General features: G+C 40.2%; 1 protein-coding gene and 1 long non-coding RNA gene across 2 annotated transcripts in view; both read left to right on the top strand.

Moving 5' to 3' along the window:
* Positions 1-23,025, top strand: part of LOC306659555 — a 288,601-nt gene that overhangs the window by 45,560 nt on the left and 220,016 nt on the right. The window lies entirely within an intron of this gene.
* On the top strand, positions 2,681-4,879 carry LOC306658869 (uncharacterized protein). Its single transcript, XM_079136185.1, has 3 exons — positions 2,681-3,769; positions 4,637-4,679; positions 4,836-4,879. The coding sequence occupies exons 1-3, from the start codon at positions 3,392-3,394 to the stop codon at positions 4,853-4,855; spliced, it is 441 nt and encodes a 146-aa protein (XP_078992311.1). The 5' UTR covers positions 2,681-3,391; the 3' UTR covers positions 4,856-4,879.

The following is a 23,025-nucleotide window of genomic DNA, read 5'->3' as shown; positions in this document are numbered from 1 at the left end:
GTTTCCCTTTAAGAATAGAAACTGTTTGGGATGGGGATGTAGCTCAGTCATAGAGGACTTGTATAACATATACCAAGGGCTGTTTGGTCCCCAGCACAGAAAAAAAAAAAAAAGAATGGAAACTATTTTAATAAAAGAAAGTCTATTAATCAAATTACCTAGGACTGAAGATATCAGTCTGTGCCGGTAAGAAAGGTAAGTTTCTGACTTAGTGAACTACTCTAAGATCTTAAGTGATTTAGGTTAACAAATATAATTTAATTTTACCAAATACCACTCTCCATCCATCCAAGCTTTTCTCTGCTTTTTCTTCATACTTGTGTGAAGATTTAAAAAAATCTCCTGTTAGAAAGCCCATATTCCTTGTTTACTTCTATGGTAATATGGACATCGAGGGCAGTGAAACAGATTTAACTGGGATGTCTGAAAAAGGGCGTGGCTGCTGTCAGAGTTCCCACATTATATTTACTTCCAAATTTACCTTTCTGGCTTGGTTTAGAGCCAAGTCCCTTGTTTTCCATTCAAAAACCTCTAGTGTAATTCTTTATTTGGTTTATTTTCAAGCAAAATGGGTTTTAAAAAATGAATCACACTCACCAGAGAATGTAGACGATATAGACGTACATTTTAGAGAATGACAAATAAGTGAGCACTGTATCTAACCTATGGATTAAGAAAGAGAACATTGTCCATGTCATAGCAAGTTCCCGGGGGCAGGGGTGGCAGTGGAGATCTCAAGTGATCATCTGTGCCTACACCATTGAGGCTTTCAATGTCCTGATTTTTAGGATAATCACTCCGTTTTAGGGTAGCCATCACCTAGGTGCATCCCTAAACAAGACAATGTTTAGTTGTCTATTTAAAATAAACAGACTTATTGTGTACGTTTTCTTCTGTGACTTGCCCTCTTCTCAGTATTGTTAGTTCATGGTTTTCATGCTGTATTGTTTCTTTTTTTGGCTTGGATGAATTCCTATCTTTAAATGTTGTCTCTAATCCATGAACATGGATGATGATGTTGACAATATCATCTTGTAGTTAAATTAATATTGATAACTAAAATTGTCCTGAGGTATTTTCTTTGCAAAAAAGTCTCAACATCAACCAGTAATGATGTTGAATGAAATATGTATTACATATTAAAGAGTATCATGTGCATGCAAGCGAGTTGTTAATCTTAAAATTTGACTTGGAAAAGATAGTTTTCTTTGAAAATTTTTTTTCATAAGCAGTAAAGCAGGTAATAATGGGAATCAACAACTTGCATTTCTAGAGTTTGGAGTGAAAAATCCTGGTATAATGGCAAGCTAGATACCATAGTATGGGAAAAATAAAGAAAATTATATTTTAATTCAGGAACATTGTGTAGGATTATCAAACTAGAATAAACAGATTGTTTTCTAGTCACCTAGAATTTCAAATTTTTCTAGAGATTAGTGTTCACCTTTACCTGCAAGATACCAGAGGTAGAAAGGACAGTGGAGTTAGAGATTTGCCTTATTTCAAAGCATTTTGGTTGATCTAAAAGTGAGATATTACATAATTTGGTCTGCTAGTCTACCCAATGCTGAAAGTCCTAGCTTCTTTATGGATAAGAACTTGTACTTGCATTGTATTTATATTATAATTATCTTTGTGGAAACCATTGTTGGCAACCCATAAAAGAATCAATTACAGCCATGATTTCCTTTGATCTTCACATCTACTCCTTTGGCAATTCCGGCCCCTAAATTAGACATTGGGTATAGTTGGTCAGCCCTAAGCTGTTGAAGTCCTTTGTGTTTTCACAGGTTGCAGCTTGTCTATTCTGAAAGATGAGTAACAAATCTACTCCAAGCCTGAATAAAATAACTGACCAGTCTTGGAGCAGGCCTGATGGTCACCCCTGAGCTGAGCAGTACCTGTGCAGAACATCACCTTATTTACAAAAGTTAAGTCAGTGAGGACCTGGTATTTTCCATGACATCTCTTTTATTTTTTTTTTATTTTTATTTTTTTTTTTGGCGGTGCTGGGGATTGAACCCAGGGAGGCAAGAACTCTACTAACTGAGCTATCTCCCCAGCCCTTCCATGACATCTTGATGAAGCCCTGTTTTGTTTCTACTTCTTCCTCCTCCTCATCTCTTTAGTTTGTGTGATTAAGAGGTGCTATTAATTTATGGGAACAAGAAAAAAAAAAGTTAGTGCTTTGACACTGCCAACTTTAGCCTATTTGGGGGTTTGAGAGTTGTTATTGTTTTCCTTTGTGTTTTTTGTTGTATGTTTACTTTGGATGGGCAGGGAGAGGGAGTGGAGTAGGAATATGCAAAGATCAGTGTAGAAGGCATTCATTTTCATAAAGAGGGAAAAACACACCAACTTAATAATTACCCATATTTAGAGTTTTTCATGGTTTAAATGTGAGGTGTCCCCCAAAAGCTCATGTGTGAGACCATGCAATAAGGTTTAAAGGAGAAGTGATTGGGTTATGACAGCCTTAATCCAATTAGCGAATTAATCCCCAGACTGATTAACTGAGTGATAACTGAAGCCAGGTAGGGTGTGCCTGTAGGAGGTGGGACATTGGGGGTGTGGTCTTGGGGTATATATTTTCTATCTGGTGATTGGAATCTCTCTCTGCTTTCTTATCATCATGTAAGCTGCTTCCCTCAGCCACACTTTCCTGCCATGATGTTCTGTCTCCCCTTGAACCTTGGGAATGGAGCCAGCCTCCTATATACTGAGACCTCTGAAATCCTTGTGCCCACAAACTTTTCCTTCTGCACAATTGTTCTTATCAGGTCATTTATTAATAGCAGCAAAAAGCGGACTAAAATAGGGTTGAAACTTGAGACCCATTTTATTTCTGCCTCCCACGTTAACTACGTGACTTCCGGCAAGTCACTTAAACCTTTAGGTTTCCTCATCTGACACATAAAAAGCATTGGTCTATAGAAAACCATCGAAATTCCTTTCCAACTCTTCATTCAGTGTTTATTCAGCACCTTCTTCACACGGGCAGTGTTAACACTGATTCTTGGAGAGTTACAGATTGTGTCTCAAAGATTTTTGAAGCGTTCGCTCTCCTTTGAAAACCAGCGCCTGACTTCTCCCTCAAAACGATCGACACCTTTGCCACCTGCAAGGGTACCAGGGGGGAAAAACAGTGTCAGCTGCAGTCACCCAGCGCCAGTGGAGAACTGGCAGGCCAGCCCGCTCGTGAGCTCTTCCTTCTTTGTAAAGGGCACCCTGCATCTTAAAGGTCAGCCCAGTAACCCGAAGAAATACGACTTAAAGGGCGCCTGGGGTCAGGGCGGGGCACTCCATCGTTCTTTTCTAGGCTGGGGAAACCTGGGAAACTTTTCTGGGCTCTAAGCTAGTCACGCGGCAAATCCACAGTAGGAATTGTGCAATGGGTCGTGTCAGGCGGGTGTCCGGGGGCGGAGAGAAGCAGGGAGCCTTCTACGGTGCCAATTCCCCGCCCCCCAATTCTAGGTTGCCTCACGCTGGGAGAGGCGCGACGGCCGGGCCAGACAGCGGGGTTCCGACTGGCCCCAAGCCCGGCCCCAGAGAGCATCACTTCCCTGCAGCGACGCGGGGCCAGAAGCGCGTGGGTGCGCTCCCTCCAGCAGGCGGGGCGGCCAGGGCGGCGCCTCGCGGGACTCTGCGAGCCGTCGGCGTGCGAGCGGGAACGGCGCCCTCGGCCGGCGCTTGGCCCGAGGCGGCGCGGCAGGCACAGACCAGCCGCACGAATCGGATCGCGGCTGGGAACTCCAGACTCGCATTTTCGGTAAGGGCACCGGGGCTTCCAGCGGCGCCGCGCCCCCGCCCCCGCCGGCCGGCTCGCCCTTTCGGCTGGTGACGCAGCCGGCGGGCTACGCCAGAGTCTGCGCGGAAACCCCGAGCCTGCCGGCCGCCTCCGCCCGCCTCCGCCGCCCGCGCCGCGCCTCGGCTCGCCGGCCCAGCACTGCCCTTCGTCCTGGGGGCGGCGGCTGCGGCGCGCCGGGCTCGGCCCGCACCCCACAGAGTCGGCTCCCGGGGACCAGAAAGCAGCGAAGACCGGGCGTGACATACTGCAGAGCGCTGCCTGGTGCGGGCGCAGTGCCCGAGGTTTAGGCCACTGTCAGTGTGACGCACATACTATGATTAGCTTTGCTTAGAAGTTAGGAAACAGGCTCAAAAAGAATGTTACCTGCTTGAAGTCAAACCGAAAGCAAAGCCGCAGATTAGATCCAGGTGTGTCTCTTGGTTCAGCCACTTTCACTCCAGTAAGCAGCGAACTGGTGACAGATGGGGCGGCGGAGAAATTTGCATCAGCTCATCATCGCTCATTTGCCCCAGTGTGCTCTTTAAAAAATCATTATATATACATATATTTGTGTACATAAGGATATATATACACATGCCATATGCACACATATATGCGTGAAAATTATATATATACACACACACACACACTCTCAAGTGTTTCATAAGAAGAAAAAGGGAAAAGCTTGAAAAGCATTCCGCAGACCTTGTGTTTCTATTTTCAATGTTATATTGGGATCAGGGACACCTATAATAAGGAGCTGAAATATTAAATATTAACTAAGAGTATCTGCATGCTGCTAGCACCTCAGGGACCCTTAGGTGTGCTATTTCGTTCTTCCTTTTGCAGGAGACATCATTTTGTCCTGGAGACATCTGTGTAGTCACTCTAGGTCAGCACTCTTCGACAGATGAGATTTAATCCAGTCAACGGGAAAAATCACTTACCGCGTCACCATCTAATTAGTGACAGACACCAGGCTAAAGACTGTCTTTAGACTCCACTCGAGGGTTCTTGCCAATTCACCCCTCCCCCCTTTTCCTCTCAGAAGATTCAGAGCAGTTCTGAGACTGGAACGTGACTTCCTCGGAGACCTGATGGCGGTGGCGTGGGCGGGGACCTCCCGGAAGGCGAGCGTAGGAAGACTAGTCACCGAGCTAGCGGCCTGCCAGCGCTAGGAAGAGGGAGGACCAGGCGCCGGGTGGCGCGTGGCCAGGCCTGCAGGGGACCTTCCTGTTCCCTGGGGCTCGGCCCCTTTTGGTAACTACGGGAATAGCTGTAGCTCAGTAAAAGATAAACTTTGAGTGTGAGTGTGGATTTGAGTGTGGAAAGTCCAAGTAAATTTAAATTAAGAAGGACTGCGAAAGGGCCGGGTATGTATCCCACTCCTGTAATCCCAGCGACTTGGGAGGTTGAGGCAGGAGGATAGCAAGTTCGAGGCCACCTTCAGCGCTTTAGCGAGGCTCTGAGCAACTTCAGAATTAAAAAAAAAAAAAAAAAAAAAAAAAGAGCTGTGGATGTGACTCAGTGGTTAAGCACTCCTGGGTTCAATTCCCGGTACAAAAATAAATAAATAAATAAATAAATAAATAAATAAATAAATAAATAAATAAATAAATAAATAAATAAATAAATAAATAAATAAATAAATAAATAAATAAATGAAATATGCAGGCTTTGGAGATGGGACAGACTCCAAATCATTCCAGGGTCAGCATAGAATTTTGATGGCGAGTACGTGTGTGGGGGAGGAATATCTTGAGCAGTGAAATAGGCTAATGGAAATTTTCTAATACTATGAAATCTTGGAAATTGGCCATTTCGTTTTGTTTGTGTTTTAACAATCGCTGCTCAGTAGAACAGCTGTTTTTTCCCCTTCCAAAGCTTCTTTTTGGGAATTGAGGCTAAGATTTCTGAACAGGCCTTTCCCTTGAGCACCCTGGAATGTTGAGACTATGGACAGCCTCTTAGTAGAGCTGAAACCCCAAAGTGAAATAGGAGCATGAAAGGAAGGACTCTCTCACTTAGAAACAAAAACATTTTTTGAAATCACACAATAAGGGATAGAAATGTAGCCGCTCAGTAGTAGTATAGCACTTGCCTGACCGAGGATAATTTTCTGTACAGAAACACAATGACCTGAGAACCTGGTATGTGTCCATTTATTTGGGGGAATTGTGAGTTGTCTTATGTTCTTGTACTGAGAGTTCATCAGTGACATAAGGTGAAGAAGTAACCTATTATGTCACACTAAAAAGGTTTGGAACTGGAGGTGTAGCTCAGTGGGAAAGCACATGTTTAGCATCCAGGAGGCACCAAAAACAACATCAAAAGAAGACAGACTTTATTCACATAACAACCGGAAAAAAATAAATTATAGAGCCTTTATAATCATGATGTAGTTGGATCCCAGCACTTAATCTACCTAGAATACTGTCTTCAGTGGAGCCCTAAAATCATTCCTGGGGAAAGAAACCCTCTGAGGATGGGGAAATTTAAAAAGGAAATACTCCAAGAGTGTGTCAAAAGGAAAACTGCAGGGAATCAACCAAATCCACTGGTAATATCAGTCATGTCCATCACACTTAGAGGGTGCTATGTAATTCACATTAGTTAAGTTTGGTCATGAAAACCCATTTTTCTTTCTAGTTTAAAAATGACTTTAAGGTCAGGTGAGGTGGCACACCCAGCAGCTGGGGAGGCTGAGGCAGGAGGATCACAAGTTCAAAGCCAGCCTCAGCAACTTAGCGAGGTCATAAGCAACTCAACGAGACCCTGTCTCTAAATACAATACGGAAAAGGGCTGGGTATGTGGCTCAGGTTAAGACCCTCTGGATTTAATCCCCAGTACAAAAAAAAAAAAAAAAATGACTTTTGGGGCTGAGGATGAAGCTCAGTGGTACAGCACTTACCTAGCATGTGTGAAGATCTGTGTTCTAGCCTTAGCATCACATAAATAAATACATACATAAATAGATAAGCCTTTAATTCATCGCTTGCCCAGAGATTACTTCAGTTTCCTATTCGAAAACAAATCTTAAGACTTTCAAGAACTTTAAAGATACATGGCATAGATTTTATGTGAAAGCCTTTTGAAAACTGTTAAGTAGTATTTAATGAAACATATTCCTATTTCTAGACAGTGGTTTAAGAAAAACTTCTACAGAAAAAGGGTCAGAAACTCAAATGTCTGTTGTAATCAGGTATGTCATTATTTTGAATAATTCTAAAAACTTCCCGTCCATTTCTCTATTTCGTTGAAGAATTCTGATTACAAGGATATTAGACCCAACTCTGTCATCCAAATTTTATAATTTGTCTTTCATAGTTTATATCTCTTTATGTTCTCTGGGTCATATTTAGGATAGTTTTTAGCATCTGCCTTCCAGTTAACAAATTCTTTCTTCAACTTTGTTTAATCTCCTTTTTAACTTGAGTTCTTCATTTCTAAAAGTCGCAGATCTGTTTGGAAAATTTTGTGTAGTCTCGTTTCTTGATCATATTTACAAGCTTTTATTTCTTGCCACAGAAGTTTTAAAGGTAAGCTGGTCTCTCTTCTGGCTTCTAGGTTTCCATCAGTGGGAAGCAAGAGGGATCCCTAGAGTATCCTGTGCCTCAGATAAAAACATTCCCTCCCTACCTTTCACATTGAAGTTGTCAGGATGAAGAGGGAGACCCAGGACTCTATGCTCCTTCTACCTTCAACCTACTTTCCACAGCACTGGTACCATCACCATCTGTCTTACAACCATTATAATCTCATTATTCATTTTCCATACTTGTCAGCCATATTAGAAGCCCAGCACCCCCGTATCATCTCTCATATACTGAAAGTGAATCCCCAGGTGACTGTAAGGACAGTGGGATATCCTCCACTATATAGTATTCCACATTCCTCTTCTAGATATTTTTTTACCACCTACCATACTGTATATTTTATTAAGTTATTTATTTTTCTTCCCCTCTAAAAATGTAAACTTCTTCAGAGTCAAGGTGTTTATTGTGTTGGCTACATTATTCTCAGAACTTCAAATAGTAGAGTATCTGGCAAATAGAAGATATTTAAGTATTTGTTGAATGAGTTAATATTAACATTCTTATTATACATTCTGTGTCTTGTAATTCCACCTTTGAAGACCACAGATGTGATTTTTGTCATCTATTGCTGCTGATTTCTACCCATTGTGCCCTGTTTACTTGTGTGTTTTGTGGATTTTGAACCTTGAGTTCATATACTTTGGATTTTATCTGTAGACAGTCTTCGAAGCCTAGATTTAAGTTGCATTCTTTTGGAGGTAATTTGTGTTTACATTTATTAGTTGCCTGGGGTAACTGTGTATCTAGAGCCAAGTTAATATACCTCTTAGATGTTTATTTTTTAACTACATAAGTAGGGTGAATTGGCCTGCAAACCTATATATATATGGGAGTATCAGCTTTGACTATAAATTACCAAATGAGGAAATATACATATTTGCTCTACTAAGTGTCAAGGTACAGATGGGCATGTTTCCTTGTTGTTCCTGTCTGTGCAGCAGATATTATTTTTTAGTTTATCACTAGGTTTCCAGCTTATTTAGATCTCCCCATATTGGTTGCACTTTAGCTTGAGCTGATTTATAAAAATCCAATGTTCTTAGATATTCATATTTTTCAAGAGTAATGACATTTATGTGAAATCAACAATTTTAACTACTGGTTAACAATTCAAATTTACTTTTTAAAGTGGGCTGGGGAAAAATTGTCATAGTATATATTTGATCTTCCGTCTACTCATTTGCAATCTCTGTTTCAGACAAGCCAAGGAGTCAACCCGTCAATCAACCCATGAATATTGTATTTATATCATGCAGAGTGCATTCTATTATCATGCATCTGTTAGACACAATAACCACAGTTGTGGACTAGAGGTTCAGTTTTAGGTTTCTACTAGTTTTTCTCTATAAATATAATTCTTGGATCATGTGTATAGATTTTTTTATTCATGAAATATGGTCACTATATCTATAATACAAGAAAATATAGGCCATAGTCCTTCCCCAAAGGATTTTAGAGATTTTGCCACATAGAATGTGCAGGATGGATTGAAATATCAACAGATTTTGAAGAAGAGCAACTAGGAAGTTACTGTTTCTGTATGGATCTGCTTTAAAGGAGCCTAACTGGGGTGGGTATGGTGACAATAAAACAAAAGGGCATATATTAAATATGTAAAAGAGAAGCAAGGAAGTTGGGCATGGTGACCCATGCCTGTAATCCCAGGTACTCTGGAGGCTAAGGCAGGATGATAAAAGTTTGAGGTCAGCCTTAAGAATTTCATGAGACTTTGTCTCGAAATAAAAAATCAAAAGGGCTGGGGATGTAGCTCAGTGTTGAAACCACCCTGGGTTCAATTCCCAGTGCCACAAAGAAAATCATATACAGAGGCACATCAAGATTTTGAACTATCTATGGGCTGCTCATGTTGGAAAGCTTCATTGAAATAGACTGTCAATATTCACCTGACTCAATGCTATTAGTTTCCATTTATGGCATCTCACTGGCGTCTGATCATTTCAAGGGGCTATAGGAAAACTAATGACATTAAGATAGATTATGGGTCACATTCAGCTTTCATATCTCAGCGGGTCCAGCAGAATAATCCCATTATCACTAATGTGAGTTTCAAGGCTAAACCTCTGTGTTATTAGGAGTTTACCAGTAAAAAATCTATCAGTCTCCTAATCTTTGCAGTAGATTGCAAATGAACTTTAACTTTAGTTATAATTGGCTAATTGGGTGGGAAAAGATTCTGATTGTAAATTATTAGCACCCAACGTTTTATTTCCCTTTTCCCTATTCCCCTTTATTGCACCAAAATGATGAAAACACTTATCAAAAGCCTAGAATAAAGATTGTACTAGGAGAATTTGGTTGCTTATGTAGAATCAAGACTGGAGGCAGGAATCCAGGTAAGGTTATGATTGTTTAGCACTTTAGGAATTATCAAGAGCTTTCACATGTACAGTGTCTCCTTTGAATCTCACTGTAATTCTTCCTGAAAGTAGGTAGGACAGACCTATTTTTGCAGTTTGGAGACTGATTATCAGAGTTACATTGATGTTTCTTATCCAATGTCACAAAGCTCACATCTGTGAAAGCCAGGACTAGGGGCCAGGTGTGGTGGCACATGCCTGTAATTCCAGTTACTGGGTAAGCTGAGGCAGGAGGATTGCAAGTTCAAGGCCAGCTTCAGCAATGTAGCAAGACCCTATGTCAAAATAAAAAGGGTTGGGATGGAGCTCAATGTTAGATTGTCCCTGGATTAAGCCCCAGTATGGTGGCAGAAGGGGCAGGGAATAAAGGAAAAAACAAAACAACCAGGGCTAGAACCTAAATCTTCCATCAAATCCAATTCTGTATCCTGGGCTTCAAATTGCTTTCACCGCCATTCAATTTAACAAGTGTTTCTCCAAGGCCCTGTTATGTGTGGCTGTATCAGACTCGGAGGGTGGCCATAGTACTATAGAAGGATCTAGAGTTTACATGATGAAAGTTGTGTCCGTATAAAGTGACTACAGCATGAGCTGCATTTTCATCAGGTATTTCAGGAATGGAGAAAAGACAGGGAACCATGAGGAGCTATTTTCTGGGGAAGTTTTCATGAAGGAGGCCTGTGAATGTTCCTGAATGCTCTACAGTGAGGTACCTGAGAAGCTAGCTGTCTGGAACACCTACTCTGGGTCAGGCACTGTACTTGGTATTTCTTATACCTTCTCTGAACAGTGTTGAGGATCAACCCTTACCCCATGTATGCTAAGCACATGCTCTACCACTGAGCTACACCCCAACCCACTTTCTCACATTTAAACTTCATTGTAATCTTCTGAGGTAGATGTTATATTCTCTGCTTTACAGATTAAAAAAATCAGTGCTCAAATTGTCAAAGGCATACTGTAAAGAGCAGGAATAAGACTGAATAAACACAGTCACCAGAGACCCAATTCCTTTTTTTTTTTTTTTTTTTTTTTTTTTTTAGTACTGGGGATTGAACCCAAGGGTACTTTACCACTGAGCCACATCCCAGTCTTTTATTTTTTAAATTTTGAGACAGGTTCTCCTACTTTGCTTAAGATCTCACTAAATTACTGAGACAGGCCTCAAACTTGCAATCCTCTCTTAGCCTCCTGAGTTGCTGAGATTACAGACATGCACCACCACACTTAGCAAGTCCCATCTCTTAACAACTACTATACTGGATTTATAAAGTCAATTTTAAAATCTGACTTTTTGAAAGTATGCAAAATTGTGTCCAGCCCCACAGAGCAAAACAAGAAGATGTGGGCAGGTCTATGGGATATCACAGAGAGAGGAGATCTATTACATTCCAATCTTCACTTTATAGAAGAAAATCCTGGTCTTACAAAAAATGCCTTTGAAACTTTGACATAATTGTAAAAAAGCCAAGTAGTTACTAAAACACTTTGCCAAACTTAGTAGTTATGAAAACACTTTGCTTTAGCCTGTTTTCTGTCACTATAATGAAATACCTGAGACTGGGACCCTTATAAAGAAAAGAGGTCTATTTAACTCATAGTTTCAAAGGCTGAAAGCCCAAACAGCATAGTTTGTGCTCTGGAAAACCCCCTTCTACTTGGCTGCATCACATCATGGCAGATGGGATCTTGTGTCAGAGGGAAAGATGACATGATAGGACAGGAAGCCAGAGTGCAGGGGGGATTCCAGGCAATAGTCCTCTCCAGAGAACTCAAGTTCCCGGGAGAACTACCTTGATTGTTTCCAAGGGCAGTTTTCTCAAATGACCTATCCATCTCCCACTAGTCCCCACCTTTAAGATTCCACTTCTTCTCACATCTCCACACTGGGAATCAAGCCTCTAAAGTGGATATGGTTAAATCATGTCCAAACAGGAGCAGTAAGGAAAACAAAATGAGAGAATATAAGCACAGAGGGCATTAAAGGATAAGCCCATAAGGGTTGGACTAAATCTTTTAAAGAGACATATCTTTGTGGCCTAACCCTTGGGGTACACATTCCTGAAGAGGTTGAGATAGCACACCTTTTTCCTTGAACCACCGAGGGAGGCGATTCAGGAAAAAACTCATTTAGTTTCTAAATCTATCAGCTATGGTTTGCCTGTGCTTTCATGAACTTTTAATCAATGTGATTTTTGTGCATATTTTGTATTCATTTTATAATCAAGGTTTTTTCCCTAACACCCTATTTTCTGTTGCCAACTCAGTTTTCATCAGCACTTGCAGTTGGCCAGCTCATGGTGCCTGTTGGTGCATCTCTCTCAACAGGTGTTGCCAAGAAGCAGTGAGGAGAAAAACTGAGCAACTGGGAGAGAAGTGTTCATTATTAGTGGGCTCAGAGGAGGAAGATGAGAAGGTGTGTGTTGGGGTGGGGGGAACAAATCAATTCTAGAACCTGCAGAGAGATAGAGGGGTAGTTTTACCTCTTCCTTTTCAATCTGGGTGCTGTTTATTTCTGTATCTTACCTAGTTGCTCTGGACATGTGCATGGTGTGTGTGTGTGTGTGTGTGTGTGTGTGTGTGTGTGTGTGTGTGTGTGTGTGTGTGTAAAATACCCCCATGCACACAGGTGTTTCTGATTGCCCTCACCTCTCGAACTCTCTCCACATATTTTTCTTCCCAGTCCTCAGATGGTTTATTGTATGTCTTACCAATGGTCTTTTGCCTCAGGCATTGTTCTTCTACTTCTTAACGTTTCTAGCAATTTCTACTACTTCTCCAGCCTGGCTAGTTCAGAGTTAGACAAAGAAGTGTTCTTTGTGTCAGTCATTTAGGTAGTCTCAGACAGGTTTTACATAGATCCACATGATAATTTTGCAAGTAAGGTCTGCTCTTCTCTCTTGGAATCAAGGACCATAGTCCCACACTGGCAGTATGGACTGCTGCCTTTAAGCAGAGCCATGGGGTAAGGACAAGTATAAAAGTGCTACCAAACTTCCCCATCATGTCTAAGTTGACTGTTTCTTGATTGAGAATTCACTTGGGTTGCTATAAACCTTTTCATTTTTTCTCAGAGTTCTGACAGAGTTTATATGATTTTCTATTTGCTTTATGATGTTTCATGGGGGAACAAGAGCTTGGAGCTGCCTACTCTGACAATTTGCTGACCTAATCAGATGTTTGAAATTAAAACTGAGACATACGATAGATTTTTCTCACATGTGATTTTTTAAAAAATGTATTGCAAAAATTGAAATGCTTAAGTACATGAACCTCAGAAGCAGATGGTCTGAATTTTAATCCCTTCTTTGCCATCAAAGAATTTGTAATATGTTATTTATTTAACCTGTATGCACTTCTGTTTCCCGCCTGTAAAGTAGAAGTATTGGGAAAACTAATTAGGATTCTTCCATTGTAAAATCAGTTGTGTTCTGGTAAATGTTAACCATTAGCTCTCGGAAGAGATGGGAGCATAGACCCTGATTTTTTAGTGTTTGCCAATTTCCTGTAGAAATACTCCTGAGATGGCTGCATTTAAGATTCTTAAATGAAATCATCTAATGTAGAAGGCATGCACACAACTGACTCATATGCTAGTGTGGAGCCAACTCCAGCACATCACTTAAAAAAAATAAAAAAGTGCAGGATATATAAGCGATGGATCAATGAATATTATCCTCTCCATTGCCCTTAACAAAAAGAATAAAAGTGAGAATGGTTATTCCTAAAGAGAAGAGATATATAATCTCCCTCTTATCGCCTGTGTTCTAAATACTCTGTATTCTAGGTGCTTTGAAATGCTGTCTCCAGATGGTCTGTCTTCTGTGAGAATCACGATTCACATCCCCACTCTGTCTCTAGATCTTGCATCACTGTTTACAGTGAACACAAGCACAGGGAGGGACATTCATTTGCCAACTAGTCTGGCCACCCTGCTGGCAGCTGACCGGGCCTGGGAGGACTTGTTCCTAATCGATGAACCTATTAACCTTATCCACACAGAAAGCTTGAGGCACCGTCCTGCCTCTGTTCCCTGGTTGCCAAGGCATTCTGCCTGATATTGGTCCTGCAGCAGCCCAGCTACCATGCTTTCACCCTTGAAGGCATACTTGAATTTCTCAACCACTTCCACCAGGTGTGAACAATTCTGCAGATGTCCTGTCTCTATATTTCTGTTTCAACCCCAGCTTAGATGATCTGTGAAATAGACCTGTCTTAGTACCCCCAGGAACTGGGTACCCAGACCTAATCCTTTAACAAGTCATGGTATTGCTCCCATGTTCCTTACCCTTCCATTCTGTCCATCCACCTGAGACTTACAGAGTGCCTGTGACTGCATGGTCCTTTCTGTCTATAAACTTACAGCCTGGGATGGAATAGGGTAGAGTGGAAATAGACATGCAAACAAAGTAGAATACAGTGTGAAAAGGGAAAGTACTAAAGTCTATGCAAATGGATGGGAAACTAAGGACAAATTTTGCCTACCTCAGCGTTCTAAGGAAGTTTTGGTAGAGTGTAGGTAGGGGTAATATAGGGGAAGGTAGAGGCTTGGGGCAAAATTGCAGTATACTTTGTGCTCTTTTATTCCTTGCATTTAGAACTTTTAAGTCCTGGTCTCTGGTTATAATAAAACTAATAAGCAACTTTTTTAGAGCTTAAAATGTGACAGATACTGTACTAAGTGGCTTCACATTAATTTTTTAACTCGATCTTCACAAACCTTGGAAAATATTGTCCCCTTCATTTTATAAGCAAGAAAATCGAGTTTTGAAGTGGTATGTATTCAGAGTCACACAAACCTAGGAATAGGTAAGAGTTAAAACATATCTCCAGTCCACTGCTAAACCTGCAGTCCTTAGAAACAAGCCAGCAGGCCTGGCATGGTGGCACACGCCTGTAATCCCAGAGTTCAGGAGGCTGAGGCAGGAGGAATCTTGAGTTCAAAGCCAGCCTCAGCAAAAGTGAGGCTCTAAGCAACTCCAGAGACCCCCGTCTCTAATTAAAATACAAAAAAGGGCAGGGGATATGGCTCAGTGGTTAAGTTACCCCCCCTGGGTTCATCCCTCGGTACCAGAAAATAAATAAATAAACAAGTCAGCAGCTGGGCATGGTGGTGCACAACTGTAAATCCCAATGACTTGAGAGGCTGAGACAGAACAATTATAGAGTTCAAGGGCAGCCTCAGCAAGCTTAGCAAGGTCTTGTCTTGTGCAACTTAGTGAGAACCCTGCCTCAAAACAAAAAAACAAAAAAAGGGGATGGTCGGCTCAGTGGTAAAGCCCCACTGGTTAAATCTGCCAGCACCAAACACAGGAAAGAAAAAAAAAAAAAAAAGAGAAGAAGAAACAAGCTAGCAAGACTTGGCATAGTTGAGGGACCAAGAGGAGTGGTTTTGCTACCCCAAATTGCATCCCCCCAAAACTTCCTCACATTTTATAATGCTCATGTCTTAAAACCTCTAACTCCTACCAGGCTGAATACAATTATCTGCAATGCCCTTGCAGGGACAATGGCAGTTATTGTGGAAAAAGCCTGAAGGATGTTGATGGTGGTGCCAATTTGCCCCCCAGGAATGTGGTTGCAGCTGGGTGATGTTGGGTTAAATGGTTAATCTGCTCTTGTGTGAGTCAACTCATGCCACTCCCAAATAATGAAATGTACTAACCCAATTAAGAAACACCTGCCCAACTAATCTGAATGTTGGACACCTGAGTATCAGTTTCCATTTCACACTTTGTAAAAGGAAGGAGGATTTCCACTGAACACTTGAAGTCTCCTAAGAATGCAGTCGATATTTCTTTTCAACCAATTTAAACTACATGCCAGGCATTACTATATGTTATTTACTTTAGTATTAACATCAATTCTGTAAAAGTTTGTGGGGGTGCAAATAAATAACACAAAGCTCAGAAAGGCGAAGCCGCTTGTAAAAGTTCATACAGTCAAATGACTTTCTACTTCTCCAGGACTCTATTAAGGGAATTCGTTCAGTTTATATCCTAGTGAACAATTGACTTTCTTATTAATAATGAGAGTTTGAATATCTCTGATGGGTATTTTTTTTTTTAGTATTTTATAATTAATTTTTTTATTTTTACAGACTGCATTTTGATTCATTGTACACAAATGGGGTACAACTTTCATTTCTACGGTTATACACAATGTAGATTCACACCGATTTATGAAATCATACATATACATAGAGTAGTACTGTCTGATTCATTCTCCTTGGGCATTATCATTCTAGAGGTGTAATATAGTGAAAAGAACAGGAACTTTGCAGCTTAGTGTTTCCTATGTTAAAATTCAGTTCCTGCTGGGGAGTGATATTAGCCAAATTATATTATTATATTGTGTGCAGGTAGGAATATGTAACAACAGATCCCATCATTATGTACAACTGTAATGTATCAATGAAAAATGTGGAGGAAAAGAGAGTCGATAGGGTTAAAATGAAGTTACTAGGGTGGAAAAAAATATTTCAGTTCCTGCCTATACTGGGGTGACCTTTATCAAAATCACTTAATCTCACCCCAAAAGATGATTGTGAGATTTAAAGCAGGTGACAGGTACCTAGGGATACTTAAACCCTGTTCCTTCTTTCTAGCTGCCTCCTGGTGGAACATAACCATCTCTAGCTGTCTCATGAAAATTGCTTAAAAACATACATTGTTAGAGGCATTTTGATTTATTATAATTAGAATAAACTCTTGCCTTATGTTAGTTTTGGGGAAATTTGGAGAAGGTTTTTGTGGAAACTAGGTTTAATGCTACAGCTCCACAGTTTGAACACAGTAGACTGATCAGTCAGGTCCATTACCCACGAGGCACTGGATGAGGTGTCATCAGAGTTCTGGGGGAAAAAAATCAGAAAAACTTGCTGTGTAGGAGCCTTCAAAAAACCCTGGGCAGGAGATAAAACAGAGAGACAGATGGAAGAAAAATAGCAATAGAAGGCAGTAAAGGACACATTTCCAAGAAGTAATTCAGGCAATAAATGATGTGTGACTTTGGAAGATAGAGACCACTTAAAAGGGGTCCAAGAAGTCCTTCATGACCCACTTCATGCACTTTCTCCTCCTCCTGTCCTCCATAGCCCTCTGGGTTTCTCTTAGAGTCACCGGTGCACTTATCTCTGTAACAAGGTGGAGAAAACATCACTATCTCTTAATAGCTGGCGCCAGAATTCCTCTTGAGGATAGAAGCATCTAGGTTTGGAAAAATGGTTGGAAAAGTAAGTGTAATAGATAGATTGGAAAGTGCTTGAGGTGGAAAGCTGAGACAGAACAGGCTGGCGGCTGGAGGAGGGGCATTTGCTATGCCTGTGGCAGGGGAATTTGGAAAGTAGAGGTAATCTACAACAGCAAGTGTGAGGCAAAGAAGAGCAAAGGCAGAGGGAACAGGGAGAGAGCAGCTAGCAGGGTAGCAGAGTGTGAGTCCTTCCTATAGTGACCCCCCTATGGCTTCAGACGAATGCTACCAAACCCAGGCAGCTTTTGTGTGTCTTTTTGATGGGAAAACCAGGAAGACACCAAGTTTTCATTTCAAATTGTGCAAAACAGAGTTGGTGTGAAGAGATGGAAATGTCCCCTGGGAGGTAATCTAGCTCTTGAAAGGGCTTTATACTTCTACGGGCCAGAGGATTGGGTTGAGGGTTCAAACAATGTTTACCCAGATCTTTTGAGGTGTTAGAAGGGCCTCAGCTGACTTCTGAGTTTATTACCAGTTCCCTTCTTTTCTAGTAAAGTACCTAACCATATAGAAGGCACTCTATAAATATGTTGTTCGGAATTCAAATATAAACAAATATCATGTAAGGCAGCCCTTCGTATCTGCAAGTTCTGTATCTACAGATTCAACCAACCACGAATGAAAAATATTCAAAAAAAATTGGTGTCTCTACTGAACACCTATAGACTTTTTCCTTGTGATTATTCCCTAAATAATAACAACTATTGACATAGAATTTTCATTGTATTAGGTAGTATAAATAACCTAGATATGATTTAAAGTATGCTGGAGAAATGTGCACAGCAAATATATACAAATACTGTGGCCATCATATTAAGGGACATTGAGTATTCTCAATTTTGGTATCCACAGAGGAGGGGGTTTTGGTAATCTCCTGAGGATAGTGAGGGCTAACTGTACCTGGTTTCTGTTGTCATGGTACTTACAATTGAGTGAAGACAACATATATGCATTTACAAATAAAAATCAAACCTAATCTTAACAATTCTGGAAAGAATATAAGTGCCTGATTCAACAGGTTCTAATACTTTTCTCTTGGATTTTTTGGTATACCTCAAGGTGGGAGGAAGTTCACATCACTTCCTCCACCAGGCCTTCCTGAATTTTCAGCGATGTTTCTGTCTTGAAATCTTTTTTTTTTTTTTTTTTTTTTTTTTTAACGATAGGAATTTTAAAAAATATTTTGTTTCAGTTGTGGACGGACACGATACCTTTATTTTTCTATGTGGTGCTGAGGATTGAACCCAGGGCCTCATGCAAAGCTAGGCGAGGCTCTACACTGAGTCACAACCCCAGCCCTGTCTTTGAAATCTTATATATTTTGGTCTGTACCAGCCATTTGACCCTTGATCATTTACTTTTTAAATGGATTTCTCCCTTTTATAATCCCTGAAGGCAGGAAAAGTGAACCACCCCTACTAAGGGCCTATTTTAGTACCATGTACATGTAGCTTGTTCAGTTTATTGTTACTCTCCTATACATCCTGCATCACATTCTAGAAATTAGCACAGTGCTTGCATGTATTAGGACTGAAAAATACATAGGGATAAAGATCTGATGACCTGAGTTGAATTATTGGTGCCAGTGACTTTTGGGAATATACCATTTCTAGACATTATGCTCCTAGTAGAATAACAGAAAATTAGAACTTGCAAAGAAGTCACATGTAATCCTTATCAGCTATTTTATTTTCCTATTGTTTGGAGACATGTAACTTAGGCTGTCAATTCAGTTACTCTTATCCGTTCAAATGTGTACATGATTTCTTGGCCAATATCTTTTACACAGACACTGTGACATTAAAAAGTTAAGATGCACATAATTATGATGCTGACAGGCATCCTAAAAAAGTGTGGATCCAACCAAGGAGAAATCTAAGTTCAATGGGTTTTAAAAAGGACTTCTCTAAGTTTTCTTGTCTATTGCAGAGTTCACCAGAATGCAGGTCTTCCACTTTCTGATCGAGTGGTCTTTCCAAGGCACCAATCTTGGTTGGCAGCACAGCAATTTTTCAGAAAGTGTTTTAATTATTAATGCTGTATGTGAAGTCCCAGGAGTAGAATAAGCCTCATTATTAAAGCTAGTAAGTCAATTCAAAACATTCTGACATTCCTATAAAACTGAACAGATTTTGAAAGAAAGCATCCTTGGACTTACTGCCCTAAAAGGGGGCTACCATCTCATTCACCTATTTAAAAAACATAAATGAGCTCTTTCTGTTTGGATGTTCATTATATCTTAACTTTATTGATTCTGTTAATATTGCTGTTAATTACAGGAACCACAAAAGTCTTCAATTAGATTAAAACCATAATAAAAGATTAGTAATCTTTGTATATTGAGTGCTTTTAGAATAAACTGATGTTTATTTTTCCAGACACTACTTACACTGAAATCTTGTAAAATAATTAAATTGGACAGTTAATTTATTGGTTTTGGTAAAATAAATCTGAGTGCATTTTAATAACTTGATGGTATTAACTATTATTAATCCTCATGATAACCCTGGAAAGTAGACTTTATGATTTTCCTCACTTATAGATGACAGAATCAAAGGCTTATAGAAATTCGGTATCTTGGTTCAAGGACCCCACAATAGATAAGCCAGGATTAAATGAGATAATACATATGTACAGTACTTAGTAAGTGCTGGGAAAATAGTGTGTTGAAATACATGCAAATGAGAGACTCAGTGTGAAGTGAAAATAAGTTAAGAGGATAAAATGAATCTGTTGTGAAGACAGTACATAAAGTTTGTGTTGTAATTTCCTGTGTATATAATAGAAGTATGACTAAAAATTGATTCAGAAGTTCTCACAATAAAATCAAAGACAGAAATAACAATCAGTTTATAAAAGTGGTAAATAACCTTGCCAGAAGAAGTGCAATTATGTCTGGAGCTCAGGCCTAGGGTCATTTTCTCTTTTTAAATTTTTTAAATCTGTGCTTATAATTATTCATAATAGGGGGATTCATTGTTACAATTTATAAATGCAGATAGCAATAATTTAGTCAATTTCATTCCCAGTATTTCCACCTTTCTTACCCTCCCTCCTTTCCTCAGGCCTTCTCCTCTGCTCTACTGGTGTCCCTTCTGTTTTCATGATAGGGGTCACTTTTTCAAAATACAGAGACCCTGGAGGATGAGGCAAATGTAATGTGGGGGTGGCTCCTAGAAGCCTGGAAAAATGACAGCCAAACCTGGTTAAAGTGGAAAAACTGGAGTTGCCCTGGCAGAAGGCAGAGGAAGGATTAGGAGGTTGAAGTAAAGGGCATGCTAGAATGGAAATATTTTGCAAGACCAGAAGACTTGCCAGATAACTATGTTTTCATGGGAGACCCCAAGGGCACACTATTCACCAAGACCATTAAGAATACACTGGCAAGATGGGCACTGGCACCACTAAGAAGCCTAGTAGTGGTCCCCTCAGTAGACCATGACTCAAAGCAGGAGAGTGATCCCAGAGCCGAGCTCTGAATAGCTATGGGCGTGAATGGGCTCCTTCCAAGGAATAGAAAGTGATTTGAAATGGCTAACTGCTAGAAACTGGGAGTCCACAATTACCAGAATTATCGGCAAGCTCAGAGGGTCCTTGCTTGGCAGGAAATGTTGAGGAGATTAATAGAGTATAGTGTTCCAAGGAGCAAATTTAGAGCCAACAAAGGGTGCTACATAAAATTTAAAAAGGATAGGCTGAGGTGTAGCTCAATGATAGAGTGCTTGTCCAGCATGCGTGAGGCCTTAGTTCAATCCCCAGAGTACTGCAAAAAAGGGAAAGAAAATATCTAAAAAGGAATAGACCTACGACCATATAACACCATGGAGTGCTGGAATGGCCTTTGAAAGGCACACATGAAGTGACAGATTGGAAGCAATGCATTCAGTTTTGCAGGATATGTATCAAATCAGAGATTTATGTATAGCACCTGTCCACAATAAGAATAAGTGGATCTAGGAATAAGGAGTGAAATGAATGAAACCACTGGGGAACTTTATCCTTGCTGTCCCCCAAACTGGGTTTATCAAGGGATCTGGCCCCCAAACTATGTGTCATCATGCCAGGGGATATCACAAGTGTCCCATTGAATTACAAATTACAGCTACCAGTAAGGTACTTTGGATTTCCTGTCCTCAGGGATCAACAAGGGAACAAAGTCAACCACCACAGCTTGGAGATATCCAACTTCATCAGTGGAACAAAGAGGACAGAGCAAGGAAGGAAGTTATGTGTGGAATTCTGGTAATCTACCTGGACCTTTCCTGGTACTAACCTTGACTCATTGGTACCATGACTGGATGGGTACAGCACTCCTGGCCAGGGATGGGTGTGACTTGCAAAGGGTTTAGGTCTATTGGGGGGAAAAAAGATTTGAATAATATCACTAGCTAGCCACCAGGGCCTGCCAAGGTTAAGAGAGGGGAATTTAGAATGGCGCGAGGAAGAGGGAAAGGATGAGAACCAGCTGGTGAGCCCGAGAATCAATGGCAATGAACTGGCCATAGTTTTGTCCCATTGACATATCACTTCTAATATACCTGCAGGAAGAGAGGTCTGTGTATCTGTAGAGGGCTGATTCCTGCACCTGTAGGTAGAAGCAGATGGGCAGTGCAATGTGTATGTGTGTGGCTGCCATGTGGCTCAGATCTCCTACTGCTTGGCGCATGGTAGACTGATGATAAGTTGCTCTGTGCTTTCCCAAACCAATGATAGATCATATCATACATACTATGAAGCTGACAAATTTCTGTTAACAGTGGCCGTTTTGTCTCAAGGACTCCTGATTGGCCTGAGGCTTTTTGGGAACTGTGCTGCAGTCCCAGATTCTTTCTACCCTTCCTCTCTCAGAGCTGCAGCATGATCTGGAGGTCTTCCTCATCTTCTCCTACCCTCTTCTCATTAATCTTTCACAGAAATTTCCCCAAATAAATCTGCTGCATGGTTAATTCATCTTATTCCATCCATTCTTTTTTTTTTTTTTTCCTTTGGTGGTGCTGGGGATTGAACCCAGGGCCTTGTGCTTACAAGGCAAGCACTCTACCAACTGAGCTATCTCCCCAGCTCCATTCCGTCCATTCTTGATGACCATGAACTAATTAATACATGCTTTCCAGCTTGTTGCTAACTAGTTATGAGCAGATCCGTGCACCATAATATTGTAGGAGAAGTGAGTTTTTATATACAGTTTAACCTAATCTTTGAAATCATTTTTTGATTTAAGTGGGCTGGGTAGCATGATTTCAATAATAACAAACTGGATCAAGGTTTTTCTCAAGCAGTAATTTGAAGATATACCAAATAACCCATATGATAGAGTTACCAAAGTTTTCATCAGTGGAAGAGCACTTGTGATACTGTGCCTGGTTCAACAAGGTCATTTTATAAATATTAAAGTTACAAACCATTTCAAAATTATAATGTCCATGATTATAGAACCTGACATTACGTACATTTTTCTGGGCAATGTAAATTTGCAGAAGCTGCATGGAAAGTAACTTGCCAATATGAATCTAAGAATTAAGGATCAAAAAATATGCAAACCATTTGACTCAATAATCTCTTTTCTGTGAATTGTTCTGAAAGTAATTATTTAAATACTAAATATTTAATTTCATATGTATTATCTAAAATTATTCACATGAAGAAGTGCATTTATGAAGACATGTGGAAACATGGAAATATGTTTATAAATTAAAATTAAGGAACAATTCATAAATTACATGCTTACCATGATTAATTTATTTTAAAATATAACTAGTAAAAAACAGCTGGAAGAAAATACATAACACGATGACAATATTTATATTAGGGTTGCAGGATTATGAGTGGTTTTTATCTCTAGTTTCTTTTTTGAAATTAAATTTCATGATGTATATACACTGGGAATTTTAAAAAATATTTTTAGTTGTAGATGGCACAATATCTTTATTTTTTTGTGTGGTGCTGAGAATCGAACCTAGTGCCTCACAATTGCTAGACAAGTGCTCTACCACTGAGCCACAACCCCAGCCC

The sequence above is a fragment of the Sciurus vulgaris genome (assembly GCF_902686455.1).
Source record: "Sciurus vulgaris genome assembly, chromosome: 1".
In the NCBI taxonomy this organism is placed as follows: Eukaryota; Metazoa; Chordata; class Mammalia; order Rodentia; family Sciuridae; genus Sciurus; species Sciurus vulgaris.
The sequence above is the reverse complement of the archived record's forward strand: the minus strand, read 5'-3'. Positions and strand labels throughout refer to the sequence as shown.